The sequence below is a fragment of the Poecilia mexicana genome, unplaced genomic scaffold, assembly GCF_051168715.1.
Source record: "Poecilia mexicana isolate PSO_F unplaced genomic scaffold, ASM5116871v1 scaffold_5, whole genome shotgun sequence".
Lineage (NCBI taxonomy): Eukaryota > Metazoa > Chordata > Actinopteri > Cyprinodontiformes > Poeciliidae > Poecilia > Poecilia mexicana.
Window position 1 is genome coordinate 9813966 of NW_028263374.1, and position 16615 is coordinate 9830580.

General features: G+C 37.7%; 1 protein-coding gene across 3 annotated transcripts in view; it reads right to left on the reverse strand.

The window, feature by feature from the left end:
- Window positions 1-16615, reverse strand: part of chchd6b (coiled-coil-helix-coiled-coil-helix domain containing 6b) — a 65800-nt gene that overhangs the window by 37604 nt on the left and 11581 nt on the right. For 2 of the 3 annotated variants that reach the window (XM_088005488.1, XM_088005489.1), the window contains exons 5-7: window positions 13799-13819; window positions 11279-11362; window positions 2721-2791 (exon numbers count right to left, since the gene is read on the reverse strand). In XM_088005488.1, coding sequence (XP_087861614.1) covers window positions 2721-2791; window positions 11279-11362; window positions 13799-13819 — 176 coding nt within the window. The remainder of the gene's footprint in view (window positions 1-2720; window positions 2792-11278; window positions 11363-13798; window positions 13820-16615) is intronic. The other variant, XM_088005490.1, reaches the window with a different exon arrangement.

Below are 16615 nucleotides of genomic sequence, written 5' to 3' on the forward strand. Positions count from 1 at the left end.
ATGACAGCATGACCACTCCACAATGAAACACTGCCCTGATGCTGACAGAACATGATGAGCACATGACTGTCTGAATACAAAATGTCCCACAGTGTGTGGCAGAGATGGAAAAGGGAAATTGGGAGTGAATTTTTTGTGTGCACAGTATAAAAATAATGGCAGCACACCGAGGCCAAACTAAACGCTTTCCTTCAGCAAACTTGTGCTGCAGTGATCTTTTAACCTCGTCCATGCAACTACAGAAAATAGCAAATCTTTACAAATGCAATCATTTGGACAAAATTTGAGGACTGCATTGTGTGGAGCTGAATTGAATGTGTCTGGTACTAGAAGATGTCAGTGTGGCGGATGAGGTCATCGTCCATCAGACAGCACTTACCATAAACTTTTTAAAGATTTTCGCTGTAACCCACAGTGTCTTGCCTAAGTGTTTATATTCCTTGAACTTCATATTTTTTTATAATTACAACAATAAATCTGACTGTATAAAATTAGTAGTAATGCATTTTAAACCAATACAGTAGTGAACGTGATAGTGAAGTGCACAAATCTGGCCTTCATTGATGGAAAGGCATGCAAAGTTTCCCTTAAGGTATGCTGCAAGCCAAGTGTGGGACACAGCAAACATTTGCTGCTTTTGTGACGAAACACCACAATAAATATGTCAGCTCACATGCCAAAAAAAAAACAACTAATAAAAAAACTATTTGTGCCATAAAATAAACAGTGTACATTACCCCTACCAATAACCTTTTTGGAGCCTGCTTTGGTTCCATGATCTAGCTATATACTTTCTCTGTCACAATCAAACGAGAGGTCCTGACAAGTAATGAAGGGTTGAAGTCAACCAAACAATATTACATTCCTGATCTACCTGGATTTGGGGGTTGTAGAATGGCAGTGAGTTAATAAAAGGATGGAAAGCAAAAAAAAAAAAGCACCAGCAGTGGCACAACAAAGTTGCAAGTGTGCAGAGAGCAGATGATCACAGCAACACCTGATCCTCCAGTGCCATTTGATCAGAGAAATATGTAGGGCAGCAGAACTTGATGCAGCTGATATGATAAGAATGGTTTGTAACATCTTTGCATGTATTTAAAGCTCTGAACGAATTAAAGAGCTTACATGTGGAACAACACAGAGCTTAGCTAGGTAACAGCTGTACTGTTGACATGGACTGACTTTGGTTTCCTGTTCCTTGCTTCGTGCTCTGAAAGCACACATGCCCAGTAATTTTGGAAGACAAGCTTGTAGGAGTTGCAAATACAAAGTCATCCATAACGCAGGACTCGTGATTACGTTTTCATTGGAAAAACACAATTTAAAAGAAGCATTATACTGCTTCTAGTGGTGGCAGCATAATTCTGTGGGGATGTTTATGTTCAGCAAAGCCTGGGGAAAAGGTCACAGCTCATGGGAAGGTGGATGGAGCTAAATGCAGGGCAATCCGAGAAGAAAACCTGTTAGCGTCTGCAAACGCCTTCAGTCTGTGGCAGACTTTAACATTCAGCCTGAGTTATGATGGGAGTGGTTCCGATCAAGGGAGTTCAGATCCAGGTTTTTAAGCAAGTCTCATGAAATTTAGAAAATTCAAATAAAACGTGTAGACATGTGCTAATGAATGTCCAGAAGAAAATTGAATACATTCTGACTAAATGATAAAAAGCAACGAGAATTGGTGTTATGAAGCAGAATTAATTAGCAAGTCCCACACACTCTGACAGCGTCAGCATGACAGTAGGTTCGTGTTGAATAAAACTGGTATGCTTTCTTATAACAGGTGAGGTTTTTCTCGCAGGAGCATCATGTCCTCCATGCAGAATCAGAATATGTTTATAGCACTTCTGCGCTTTTGTAACAGTGCTGTCAGCCTGAATAGCAGTTTTAGGCATGCTTTGTCAATACAACAGGGAAATGCTTTACTAAAGCATTGGTTTAATCAAAATAGAGTCTCATAGAAGGATACAATTGGGAGACAAGCTTAAATAATTCATTCCAAGGGCCTATAGCTAAAACTCAAATAAGGCACATTCTGATAGCAACTTAATTTTATTCTTGTGAGATCTTATGCTAGGATATCCTATCTCATCCTTACACTGAAGCATGCCTGTTTTCGGACGAATTCCAATACAAATATTGCATATTATGTTTCACACTGAAGAAATTAGATTTTTTTTAAATAAATTTCCAACACCAAAATAGATGTCACAGTTTTAAAGACCAATTTCATGTGTAATATCTCTTTAAGAACTGTTTTGACACTTCACTAAGATTTTACTACATATTCAAGCATGGAAAAAAAGTAATTGTCCATGTTAATTTGACATCTCTGTCACAATACAATAATAGAAGAAATGAGGGGTGATAATAGTAAATTATCACCCAGTCTCACAACTGTGAGTAAAACTGTTTAACAGGCAGCTTGAGGCTGGAGAGTCCACATTAGCAGACCTATAATATTGCAAATAGCCGCCACACTCTGTTGTCTGACTCTTGTTAAATTGTTGTTTTCTCACTGATGGTTTTCGTTCCACTGCAACACAATAAAAAATTTTATCCGTTGGATTTGCAAACAAATAGAGACAAAATTAAAATCACAAATAAAGTACACTTCAAAGTACGCTGCGTAAACTGATTTAGTACTACAGACCGAAAATGTAATGAGGCAGTGAGGATGAAACATAATTACAAATGGAACAGCTCAAACATTTAGTGTTTACCGTATCCGTTCTCCAGTTTTAGCTGCGGCCTCAAAGTACTCTTCAGCTGTCTGTTTGTAGTTCTGAAGGTTCTGTGGGGAAAACCACAAAGATTAAAATGTGAGAAATTATTTCTAAAATGTCCAAGAGCTCAAAACATGTAGTTTCTTCAGAGTACAAAGTAGGCTGCTCATTCAGGCTTCTTTTAATTCAAGAAACTGTTTCTGGGGTTTTAACATAATTCTGATTTGAAGTTGCATCATTATTACGCATAAAAACATGACTGTCAGAATTTTCTATTCAAGTTTAATGAATCAAAGCTTCACAACTTGAATATTTACGCAGTGTTACTACAGCTGCAACTACTTTTTCTGCTTTAATTTATGCATGAATAGGCCAGAAGTGATGAGCAAAATGCAGAAAGCACCACGGAAATGTCACATTCCATAAATTAGTGACCTTTGGATTTTACAGCCTGCTTACAAATCTGAATATTGACGCTCTGGTGGTACTCCATAATGTTTGATTTCATGCAAGAAACTCTGGCATTTAAATAGCAATTACAACCCAGATGCAGCTTTTACCTGCTGGGCAAAGTCACATACAGCAGACGTTTACCTGAATAGTCAAGTGGTCGCAGTGTTAAGCACACTGCATTGTGGAGAATAAAGAAGATAGCATTAAAAAAAAAGTGTACCATTTGATATCTAAAAATAAATTCTATGTTAGCTGCTCGTGAGGATCACCTTAAAGGCGTAGTGTCAAAATATGTGAAAAGGTTTGTCTAAAAAAAAAAAAAACCCTCCAAACATAAACTTAATCTCTTTTTTGCCACCCTCTCATACACATTCACCACAGTAATCACCATTTTAAACCAATAACCGCAGCTCTCGAGCTTTTACTTAATAACTCCCTATATTCCCAATAGATGAGGTGATGGGAGAGGAAGATAATTGAAGCGACTGTGCAGGGAAGAGATGGGATCAAACACAAACCTCCCCCACAATCCCTAGCCCTCTACTCCTTCAGTGCCCGCAAGTCATTTTCATATCTCATTATTTTAGGCTCATCTACAGTCAGGCTTGCCCCGGTTTGAATGTCTGACGTCGGAAAAGACTCAACATATTCTCACAGGCATTTTTTTTTTTTTACCTAATCTGTTCAACTTCTATTCTTTGTGATGTAGTAATCTGACCCTGTATCATTTCCTTTCTTACTCATTAAGGCTTTATGGCAGAAGTTATCCCTCTAAAATGGAGCACATTTCAGATCAACAACTATCTCTCCAGAATGTGATACTGTACTGACTTTTTACAACTGACTTTGGTTAATAAAGGTACAAATGAATATGAGTGAATAAACTACAATCCTGTATCACAACAGTTAAACCTCTTTAATAAAATGAATATCTATTTTCTTAAATTAGAAGTTCTAATAATTAACCAGGTTTGGCACCACAGTAATCACCATTTTAAACCATAATCATTGAAAGTGTTTCCCCTGAGTACAATTATAATAAACTAATCAAGTTTCATAGGTCAAAACAGGATGGAATAAGAAATGAAACCTTAAAAATAAGACATCTGGTATGATTCACTCCGGCATCATATACAGCTGTGTAATAGCGACACATCAAAGACCAGGTTAGTCAATGTATTTGGGAAAAATGCACTTGGCTTGTAATATGCTAGTATGGAGTAGAATAAAATAAAACAGAAATACCCAACTGTCAGGATATGTTAATTCACAGTAATTCAATCATTGTTTGAAAATGGGTTCAAAATATTACCTTCAAATAGCATCAAGTTAAATCAACATAATTTCATCAAAACCAGAAAGACAAGGAGGAAAACAAAACATTTCCTTATAAATGGAAAAATAAGTCAAAATAGCAAAAGGAGAACCACTACTGTGGTCTCCACAACTTTGCTCCCTAACAAACTATTGGTCCCAGAATGCACCATGGTTGTGAAAACATGACCTGGCGTGATGGGACCAGAGTTTGCTAAAAAAAAGAAAAAAAAAAAAATACAATGACTGATCTAAACAGAAATATTTTGGTGGACAGGTGAATGCAAACCTGTTGTTTTCTGGTCTAGGTGCCACATGCAGTTTGTCAGGTGACTCCCACTGAATTTACCACGGAGATTTGAAGTGGTTATCCAAAACCATGGCTATGCAAATATCTGTATTAAAAGTAGGCATCTGTTGCTTTGTCAGCTATTAAGTTCAGAAAAAATTGCCACCACTTCTATGTTTTAATCATCTAATATTCATTTTTTTTCTCTCAATTTCTGTAGATTGATCAATTTGCTACATTTACATGTTTTGCTTTCAAACAGAATGTAAAGTGTTGATTATACATTTATATGACTAAAAATAGAAGGTAGGGATTTTGAGGTTTATCTCACTTTTTAGAAAAACTGTCATTTCATACACAGTTATGCACTTAAGTGTTTCGATAATCTACTGTACCTAAGTTATTTTCAATAAATGCCCTAATAAAACTGTTTGGGACCGACCAAGCCCTGAGCAATTTCTGTTGGAGGGAAGTAAGATGTAACTTTGACAGGTTTTTAGTGAATATGTGAATTTAAATTGGCCAAATGAACCGGTGGGACGTCTAGTGTTGGAGCCAAGATTTGCAAAAAGGAAAAAAAAAAAAAGAATCCACTGTAACTCAAATATGTGAAAACCTCTGATTACACAAGACAGAGAACAGGACTATCTTGTGGTAGAAAACTATTGTACATAATTTAGAATTACGTATAATTTTTCTGTCCAAGTTATAAATTCAATGGCTTTTAAAATTCAGATTCCAATTAAACAGAGTTACGTCCATAGTTGACACTTGGGCAAGTGTCAACAGGATGAATAAGAAATGAATTAACAGGACCAGCGAGGCCTGCAGTGCTTTAGATGCAGTTGTGGTTGTGACCTCCTCAATGAATTTGACAATCAGTGGTTTCAAAACTTTGGATACCTTTTTGCCCTCTACAAAATGAAATCATAATTTGACAGCTTCTTTTATTGCTTACTCTCATCATCATTAACTGAAATTAAAATGACAGTTTGAAAAATGTGAGACAAAAAGGAAAAAGAAAAAAAATCTGTTCAACCTAAGTCGATCGTTCATCTTATGCCACAGAAATGCGAAGTAGCACAGTAACGTGACAGGCGCATTTTTTCTCAAACGCAACTTGAGCTTGTTTAGAAATATTTATTTTATTATTAAAGAAATACTGAGCCACAAAATACTCTATTGACTAAATTGCACTTGACTATTTCCTCTGGTCACGCAAGAAAAGAAAATCAACAGAAGAAAAAGAAAATGGAGTCATTACTGGAGCATCTGGATTAGCAGCTTGAGCTTCTGAGTTTGAGTCGTTCTGGGACAGTGAGACTGTTTTCTGTTTCAGTTTATTAACATAAAATTTTATGTCTTTTCACCAGAGCAGACTTCAAGTAGCAGTCCCAGATCAGCTCTCCTGACACCAGAAGAGGAGCACCTATCACTGGCACGCATGCTCTGAGCTCTTCCCAGTCGTTTCCACCCATGGGGACAAAAGCCCAATGTGGAGAGACTGAAAAGGGGGAGATGATAACCCTCCAAGGGAGAGAGCTGGGTTTTGAGGTTGTTGGAAAGGCTCATGGAGGGGATTAGTGTGAATGCATGTGTGCTGTGTTTGTGTATAATCTTGCATACATGCAGGTGTGTGACTAAATCTGTATTTGCTCCCGAATCTCTGTGTTCAGATGATCCTTGCACGCACACTTGTCTGAACACCCTCTAGGAGCTGTTGACTGAGATGGGCTGATGTCAGGGTTTTGAAGGGAGGGGTTCTTTCACGCTCCACGCATGGGCGAAGGCAGATTAATTTTTCTTTCTGAGGGACAAGTCGGCAAAGAAGGGCGAGAAGAGGGGATTAGACGAGGTGAATTTTAAACTAAGACTTGTTTACAGAGTCAACGGGTATGTTGCCACAGGAAGTAGGATATACTCTACCTGTACACCGCAGAGAGATTAGGAGAGTTTCCAAAAATTAATGAGAGCAAGCGAGACGGTGGAGAGTCGGGACTGCGAGAGAGGAGATTTGAAGGATGTTCCCGCATGTTCAGTAAGTGGAATCCTGACGATTCTGGGTTTTGATTCTGTGTGTGTTTCGCTTCATGAAAGAGAGGACATTAAAAGTTACTGACCAGTCTTCCCATTAGATATAGTTTCCCACGTATAGCAAACTAAATGCCATGTCAGTTTTTTATGTTTCTTTTGATATTTATTGTAGACTGTTATCTACTCTTCAAAACAAGCTTACATGTGCTCATGCATCTACTGGTAAAGGCAGCTGAACACACTTCTTTTGAGTACATTCATTTACAATTTTTACTCATTTTATTCTTTATTAATTCTTTTATTGGTTAAAATTTCTCCTTGGAAAGAGCTTATACAAAAAATTTATTATTTTGCTGTCTTGTTTTTTGTAAAAAAAAAAAATAATAATAATAACAAAACCACCATTCTTGTGACTAACCTCATTATTCATTGCATCTGCACAAGTTCTGTCTCTTAGATGTCAGAAGAAAGTTCATATTTGATTAAATATCATCTTCTACCCAGTCATTTTGGTTCATCTGTCTTATTGTGACTTTGATGATCCCTTGTGACCTCGTCTCTCTCAGAAGCTGCAGCTGCCAGAGCCATGGTGGGTTCGAAGGGACCCAGGTAGAGAAAAAACATTTGTCCATCAATGAATCCAGGCTCAAGTGAGTCAAAACTAGCATTGACTATACAATTTGGACCGCATTGCCTTCCATGTTTTTTTGTATTGTTTTATTTTTTGAGTGAAAATCTGCAAAACTCTGTTTAGGTATTTTTGTATGAAACATGTTTAGACCTTTCTTTAAAGTCAATCATCTGGTTCAGAGTCCAAAGTAAGGAGCGTTGGGACAAACTAAAATCTGGTACAGAAGAGTAATACTTATATAGTCTGTCCAAAAGGCAACCTTCTGGAGAGCCATCAGAGATTTGACCAACATTGACAGGTGTGGAGCTCCTTGTTTGGAAAAAAAAAAAGTCAGATTCAGAAAATGATGGTCAGGCAGACAGATTTATAATAAGCCTCTTTATACCACTAACCTCCTAAGCGCTTAAGTGGAAGGCCACCGAGCTGCTTCTCTTTAATCTTCGCCTCTCATCCAAAATGCCTCTTGAGTTCTGAACATGGTTGAAAGTAACATGGGACAATCGCAGGTCCTACCATCCATTTAGCTCAATTTTCGGATTGTTACTCAACAACACAAACATGTCCACCAACAATTCCATTTGAATGGTTTCCATCACATCCTCTAAGGTGTATTTTGGTGAAAAACCTCCTGGGCAGATGAATCAGGGCTGCAGAGCTGGTGTTTGAAAGATGAAATCTGAAGCCATCTCCTCTGTTTAGTGTTCATATTTAACATTTATGGACGTTTTCCCTGCTCTCTTAAACCACTTGTCTACCCTGCCAAAAGTTACACATTTCTGTCTTTAAACACATGTGGATTCTAAACTTGTGAGTTTGCACGTCTCGATGGCGACGACGGTGTTCGGAGTTCACCCCACAATCAGCGGGTTGCCGGTTCACCACTAAGGTTGTGTTTGGGTGTTTTTTGTCCTTGGGATGAACCAATCTTTGTTAGATAGTTTTGCTGGGTTTAATACACACAAGAATATCATGCCAGGAAAAATATCCTTCTTTGTTTCTTATTCGACTCCAGTAATATATGCAATGAAAATGTTCTTCAGATTAGTCTAACAAGAAGTCCAGTTGCCTTCTACTTAAGCACTTAGGATTGTCGTATCCCAGATGACTGGAAACCTCTTTGAGTATATAGCAGTAAGCTCCACCATGCCTGCAAGAGCAGTACAGTCTGTACCATCAACATCAGTCCAGTTCACACCAGATGGAAAATAAAAATGCAAGAAAACTTAGTGAATGAAATCCATATCAAATCAGTTAAAAAGAAATGTTGTTTTGCAGAGGAAATCCAAACTCCATTGGGCAGCTATGTTTTTATTGTCAGTATATATTTTAAGTGAAAAACTTGTTAATATCCTTAGGATGCATGTAGTCAATCAGTTACTGTATAATAAGTGCTTCAAAGATGACAGCTTGCACGTGAACCTGTCAATAAAAAGACAATAATCACACGTTTACACATACACCCCCACACACCGGCTGTTTGCACATTTGTGTTAGTAGTGAACTCAAATGGCATCTACAGCCTTTAGACGAACAGAATACGTTGTTGTCTTCTTTTATTCGTAAGACAAACAGGAAACTGAAGTATGTTTTATCATATCTTTTCACCCAGGCAGCACACGTGTGCGCGCGCACACACACACGCACACGCACACACACACACACACACACACACACACACACACACACACACACACACACACACACACATTCTTCCAGACAACATCAAGGACTTCACTTGAGTTAAAGGGAAGATAAAACAGTAATTGTCTCTGTATTTTCCAATTAATTTGTTTTTAATCTTTGTTTTAAACATTTACAAGTACAAAGATGTCTAACGCATATGTGTGGTCAATATGACGATATTTAATTATAAAGGATTAGAATTTAGGTAGATCCTGAAGATTTTCGCAACTCCCATTGAAGCAGGATTTGATTTATTTAAGAAATTAAATGAAATAAAGATTGTGTTTGGATTAGATGATTGGTGATTGAATTTGTTCTTTGTTTTGTTTTATCAATTGTTGACCATTAACATCAGAAATAGTTGCCAATATGACCAAATAAAAATACCGTGTTTTATTCAGGAAATGCATGGCCAATATCTAGACTGTGTCAGAGTAAAACTATCTTGGACTATCAGCAGCAACAGAATAGAAAGTACTGATGAAACAACTGAATTGACTCTGTTATAAATGCCTTTTCTTTTATTTATTCTTGACAATACATTCTGAAAAGCTTCCTTAAATACATGACTGAATCATGAACTCCTTCAGTCTTTTTAATTTTATGTATATGACCTCTGTAGGTCACCATTCAGGTTTTAAGAGACCATTTATTTTCAACCAACTAAATTCAGCGACAGTTATGGGAGAATAAAAAGAGGAAGGACAGGCAGCAAAATAGGAGCAATGCCATGAATGGAGAGCCGGATGAATAAAGAGTTGGACTGCAAAATGAAGGAAAATAAGGTGGAAGATGGTTGCCGACTGAGGACAGACAGTCTGTTTAATGCACAGTCCGTATAGCCTTTTTTTTTTTTATCTCCTCCCACTCAGTCCCTTTCTTTCTCACTACCTCATCCACATGCAGGTCAGCTGCGGGAAAATGATGGGGGGAGAAAAAGATAGGAGAGAAAAAGGGACTGTGGCGGCAAGCGAAGAAAGATAGAGCACTCTCCTGCCAATCAGTCTTCCCTGTCAAGCATTGCAGCGCGTGCCGCTTGCTACGAGTCATGCAGAGACCCCACCATTTAACTTGGCTATGTAAAAGGTTTTCTCAAAGGCCTAAAGGAGGTGAGTGCCAGGGACTAGATAAGGTCCCCTCCTGTATACCTGATGGGCCCTGCCGCAGGGAGGGAGGGTTAGAGTGGAAGAGCCAAAGAGTCTCCAGCTAATACTTGAGGGAAAAGCTGTGAATGCACACAGTAACACCCAGAGGATGGGCAAGGAGAAAAGGGAAACAGCCTACAGGAGAGTTTGTTTTTCTTCGATGATTTCACTGCTTTATTTCATATTAGGTTGCCACTTAAAGTTTCATAACAAAATACCTTTCTCTACATTTTACTTTACTTTTTACATGGTAATTGCAATGAGCAGAGAACGTGCAAATGAAAATGTTAAATGTCTAAAGCTCTCCACACCCATTGAGTTATGGGTTTACTTATATTTTTAAGGAAGATCCTCCCCATTTCGGCTTCATATTATTTTCCAAACATCGACTGAGTGACACCTGATGTGTTTTTTTGCGTTAATCTGATATGGATCACACATTTTTCAATAGGTCCTAATACTTTACACCACAAACTTTCTTCTTGTATGACATTAGATACAAGACACCACCAAAGACATTATTTCTAAAACAAAAAAAACAAAAAAATTAAAAAAAATATTTTTTCACTTAAAATGGCAGAAAGAAGGGTGTCTTATCTTCATTTGTTTATTTTTCTGTAAAGCATTTTGAGTTGCCATGTGCATGAACGCTGCTGTACAAACAAACTTGCCTTGCCATATGTAATTAAGAAAATAAATCCATCTGAGATGCCTCTGCTCCATCACATCTGAATTCCCATCTGGCTGCAGACTCAATGAAATTTGTATTTTAATACTTCCATGACAATGTATAGTAGTATAACTTACATTATTACCTTTTGTAAGATCAAGCTACCTTCTTAATTATGCCATGTTTCTTTTGAGAGATTAAAAAATCTTGAGAAAGCTGTGCAACGCAACAAACCGAGGCACTTTTTTGGACAAAAAATGCTTCTACAAAATATAGTTTTTGTAATTTTCTACTACTTTAACAAACAATCAGCAGAAATGGCAAAAGCATCCTTACTTTTTTCTCCATTATTTCTAATTGCTCTTTGTAGAAACTCTGGATTGTGGCCAGCTCCTGTTCTTTTCGCTCCAACAGTCTAGCCTGGGAAAGAAAACAAGAAAGAGACGGAGATTAAGTATGAATGACAGCAAAGATATTTTTTTTTTAGAAAAACACGACAAAAAAAATAAAAAAATAAATAATCAAAACACCTGTCCTAGATTGATTTATACTAAGATTAGCTTACAGAGAGCTAAGAGAATACTGGAGGCAATTGGTTGGCAAGGGAGTTTACTCATCATAATAAATTGTGCTTAAAACTAAATATACTTCACATGTTTCCAATATTTGTTTGGAAAATTCACCAAAAACTTATAAACATTGTAACTGTAACCTGACTGTGGACAGGTTAAGGTGGTAAGAATGCCTTTTCAAGGCACTGTAAAATACATTGTTATTTATTGTCAAAGCATCTATACAAAAGGCAGGAGGCGACAATAGCAACTCCAGGTGGTGTGGAAATGATTGGCTGAAATCACTGAAAATACAGCTGAACACGACTGAAAACACTGAACATGTTAACTATTATTTCCAGTATCAATCATTTGTACTTTACCTCCAAGCAGAACACTAACCACAGCGCAAATGTTTTTGAATCACAAAGTATTAAAAAAATCACCATATACAGCTTCTAAACCTGGAAACATACACATGGCCACTTGATACAATTGTATGCAGGAGAACAGTACTTGAAGGTGTTTGCTGAGATAAACATTTCAGATTACTACTGTGTTCCCCACAGCAGTACACACACAACGGGGCTTAGTAGTACAGCTGTAAGATGCAAATGATGAGTGCTTTCTTCCACTGTGAATTAACAAATTACTTGCATATTGAGATTTCAAAAGAATTAAAAAAACAAAAAGGTGTGATTTCGTCTTTCCCAAGTATTCAGTTAAAAAAACGAGAGGTTGTGTATTTCTGTGTAGCCTATACTTCTTTTCACAAGTCGTACTAATTCATTTTAAGTCAAAATAACACCAGTAATGTGTTGGAGCTGTACATTTAATTAGAACCCATAAAATCTAGATTACAAAGCAGCACAAAGAAAGCCGATTAGGGTGTAAACCAGCACCATACAATGACACTTACAAAACTAGTTAGGTGGCGTAAGATTGGCCCAGCTGTGGCTGGAGGTGAAGTGGTGTGGTTGACATTAGCAGGAGGTGAAAGCCTTTTATAAGCTCACTGAGCCAAGATGTGACAGGCAGCAAGATGGTGGACTGGCTGAAGGAAGACCCACAGTTTGGGCCATGGCAAAGCAGCATGCAAGCAGAAGAAGACAAAAAACAGATGTAAAAAAAATAAATAAATAAAGAGAGAGACAGCGAGAGAGAGAGAGACACACATTTTGAAAATTTGTTGGCATTTTAGCTGGAAGAAAGACAAATGTATGCATTGGTGATAAAAAAAAGAAACCTGTTTCAAAAGCATAGGAGCATATAATTTTATCATTTCCCAAAAATTAACCACATAATTACAAAGAACTCCATGAATAATATGAATTTGAATAACATATAGCGAAAACTAGCAAAAGAGCTAATAAATGAAAAAAATAAATCAATAAAAAATTAAAGCGAATGAGTTTTGAATGAACAAAAGTTGGGGAACTCTGCCAAGCCACAGGACAGCGGATTGTAAATACTCTCTGTTTTTCACAAAGCTGAGAAATATGTTCACTGCCGCATTGTATTGCTAATTCACAAAAATGTATTTTGGTTTTCCAAATTAATTTATTAACACAAACATATACACACAGAGCCACTAAATTTTTTTCTCTCCAGAAAACAAGCATATCGCCTTAAGCTGATTTATTATGCAGCCGTATTTTAAAACAAACTCATGAAAAAACTCCTGAATGCATGATAATTAGCGTGAACATGATATGCTACTTGAGCACCTGCAGATTAATCTATGTAGAACGGAAAGGGAAAGTGGTGCTATACTAAAGATACACACACTGATACTATATCATGCTGAAATGATGACTATTTCCTCTACTTAACAGGTGAATTAGTAAGAGTTTGATCAGATGAAATATTAACTGATCGACTCTTCTTCTGTACCACTTAAATAAATCGGTATGCCCACAAGCACAGCACAGCTACACTGACTGACATAACATTTATTGTAATCCAGTGTAATCTCATGCTAACTTAACAGACACACACATCTTCGAAGAGCACATGTGCAAATCCCTGCTCTACGCTCCCTCTTTCAACGGCCGCTGTTTGATGCTTGGATAGAATGCGTGTACATGTGCGTTTGCATGTAAAATCTCCTCTGCCAGCAGCACAGATGATGTGTAATTTTCTAGCTGAATACCTCCCAAAGATTTGTTGTGCAAAATGATGGCGGCAGCACACTTGCAGCCTTGCTTTAAAGCACAATGAAAACATGACATCTAAATAGAGAAACGAGACAGAGAAGGAGAGAAAAGGATAGCCGAACTAAGACGGTAATAGTGTTGTTGCTTACCCACGCATCCAAATCTGCTGGCTAGGAAAGAGAGAGGGAACTGGAGTTAGAGAGACAATAGAAGGAGGAATGATACAGAGTTTAGGTGAAAAAGGGAGGCGAGATAAAGACAAATTTCAGAAAGTAGAATCCAGAAACTTTCAGAAGAAAGAAACTTGGTACTTCTAAAATCCCTTAGAAAAACAAATACGAACTGTTGTTGCTGTTGTTTGCATAACGGTTCACTTTAAGAGTTTATATTACATTACAATTACAAGAAGATATATCCTTTCATTTATCTAGATGTATTGTTAAAGAAACATACTCATGCTTATACTGATACACAGACTTATATCCATCTAAAACTATCCAAGGACTGAATTTTGTAACTTGGTTCCAGTATAGCTTCTGTTATGGTGTTATGATCCGAGTTGCCATGTTCTGTTGACAGAATCGACTAATCAATGTTGTCAAGATGGCTGACAACACTGAGCTACAACAGGATCGACACCTTTTAAAATCATTTCAGTCAGTGGCAGGATTTTTGGGTGCTCTGTAGAAAACAAAAATATTGACAGAGTGACAGACAAGATGCGCATGTCAGAGTACTGAGATCAACATGATCTGCTAAAGACGTTAAAAAGTTAAGATATGCTTTGCGGTTTCTTAAGCTAAACTGCTTATTCACAGTATGTTTTTTTTTTTAGTTAAAAATCAATCAAGTCAAAAGTTGCAAGCAAAGCTTTGCTGTGATTTATAGTAAAAACTGTTGAGGTTTATTAAAGCTGTTGAGCTCCTGTGCATTATTCTGTTCAAATAACTCCTAAATTTTAGGAAAAATAAATGAACATGGAGTAATCCGACACTCCTAATATAGCCGATGCATTTTTATGCTACTCATAGTAATTTATAGACCTTTTACGACTTTGTGTCAAATGCAGCCACAAAGTATATGACCATATATGTGGTAGGCTATCCCCAAATCAAGCAAAGCTCAGACAGGCGTACAATGCCATATTTTGGTTCTTGCTGTTCCTACCAAGCTCTCCCAGTCTGGCATTGGATACAGAACACAGAGGGGACAGATTAAAGCGGTAGGTGGCTCTAATGTTGCCATGCCTCATAAAAACACCATTGAGTTAAATGAGGTGAACTCACAAAGCCAGTGGCTGCAAAATGCGTTTGTGTGGTTTTGGGTAATCTTTGTAACAGATACAGCCAACACCATCTGTTAAACCTTCCCGCTCTTCGGTCGCTGGACCAAATCTGAATGTGTGTCTAAGAGTGTCCATGTATGTGTGAATAGCCGGGATCCCCATGGATTGCTCACAGGAGTGAGGCGGTCCCATTTCCATAGATGAGAGATTTTAGAGGAGAGGTGAAGGGGCTTGTAGAGATGCAGACAGATAAACACACACACACACACACACGCACACACGCACACACACACACACACACGCCCAAGCAGTTTGATGGAGTCTGCAGGCCAATAGCAAACAGTGTGACTGGAGGTACATCTACATTATATTTATGTGACCCAGATCTCCCTGATGGCCAAACATTAACGTGAATGTAAAAGCCTATAGACTAACTTTTGGAACCGTCATGGCGGTGGCTCTAAACCATCCACTCGTGTATATAACATCAACTTCAGAACAATGAAAACATACATTTGGTTCTCTTGTCACGGGTCAGGCCATGTATGTTCTGTTTGGTTGGAGGACATGCCAGCAACTTTGTCTAAAATGGGGTGAATTTATATGACTAGAAGAAACGAATGCTTTGTTCTACCATTTGAGCTACCAAATCCCAGGAAAATGCCTAGCTGTCATGTCACAATGGACTGGTGACCTGTCCAGGATGTGACCTGCCTTTTGCCCAATGACATATTTCAAAAGAAAAACATCCATCCATCCATCCATCCATCCATCTATCCATCCACCCACCCACCCATCCATGCATCCAATACTGCCTTCTTGGTAAAAATCAGCTTTGTGTTATTCAAAATTAATACAATCTTACATTACATTATTCATTTACAAATTGTTCAACCCGCTGAACTAATGAAGTACGAAACATGGGGTAAATGGATAATAGCTGAAACATTAGTTTAGCTTAAACAATATGAGGAAATAAAGGAAACTGCAAAAACAAAACAAAAAAACAATGGAATAAACACCTTATTTTACCTGGAAAAAAACATGAAAATCAGAAACCGTTTCATCTTTACACCACCTCATGTTTACAGTTATGATCCTAATATTTATGTTCTTTTCTAGCCAAGCATCTGGAATAGGCACAATGTACAAATAATGACATGTCTCTCCAAACCGTTTCAATATCACTGAGTAATGTAGAGGGGGGAAAAAAAGAGGACAAATAACCTTTCAATAAATTCTGTTTTCTCATGAGACTTGATGGGTCCTTGCGTCTGCCTGAGCATAATTCATGCATTTTATTAGATAAGAATAATCTAAAAGTGCAAAATATCTGTATAGGTGAAAAGGGGGGCAGATTTTACCAGCCCAGAAAAATCAAAGATGCTCCTTCAATATAACCGCACCAATTTCATGGATCCTGATACATTTGATCATGTATGCTTAGTTGATTATGTTTGCTGCGTGTACCGAGCAGGTCACCAGATGCACCAGCTTGGCAACGCTTCACGCTTCATTTAGACTTGGAATCTTAACCATCCAGTAACATAGTGTGTTTCTGTCTATTTCTCTGTGGGAGAGGAAAACAGAAAAAACAGAGGCAGAGACTGTGACACAACAAAACCATGAGAGCATGGCAGTGTAAATGTGTGTGCGTGCGTGAGTGAGTGAGTGTGCATAT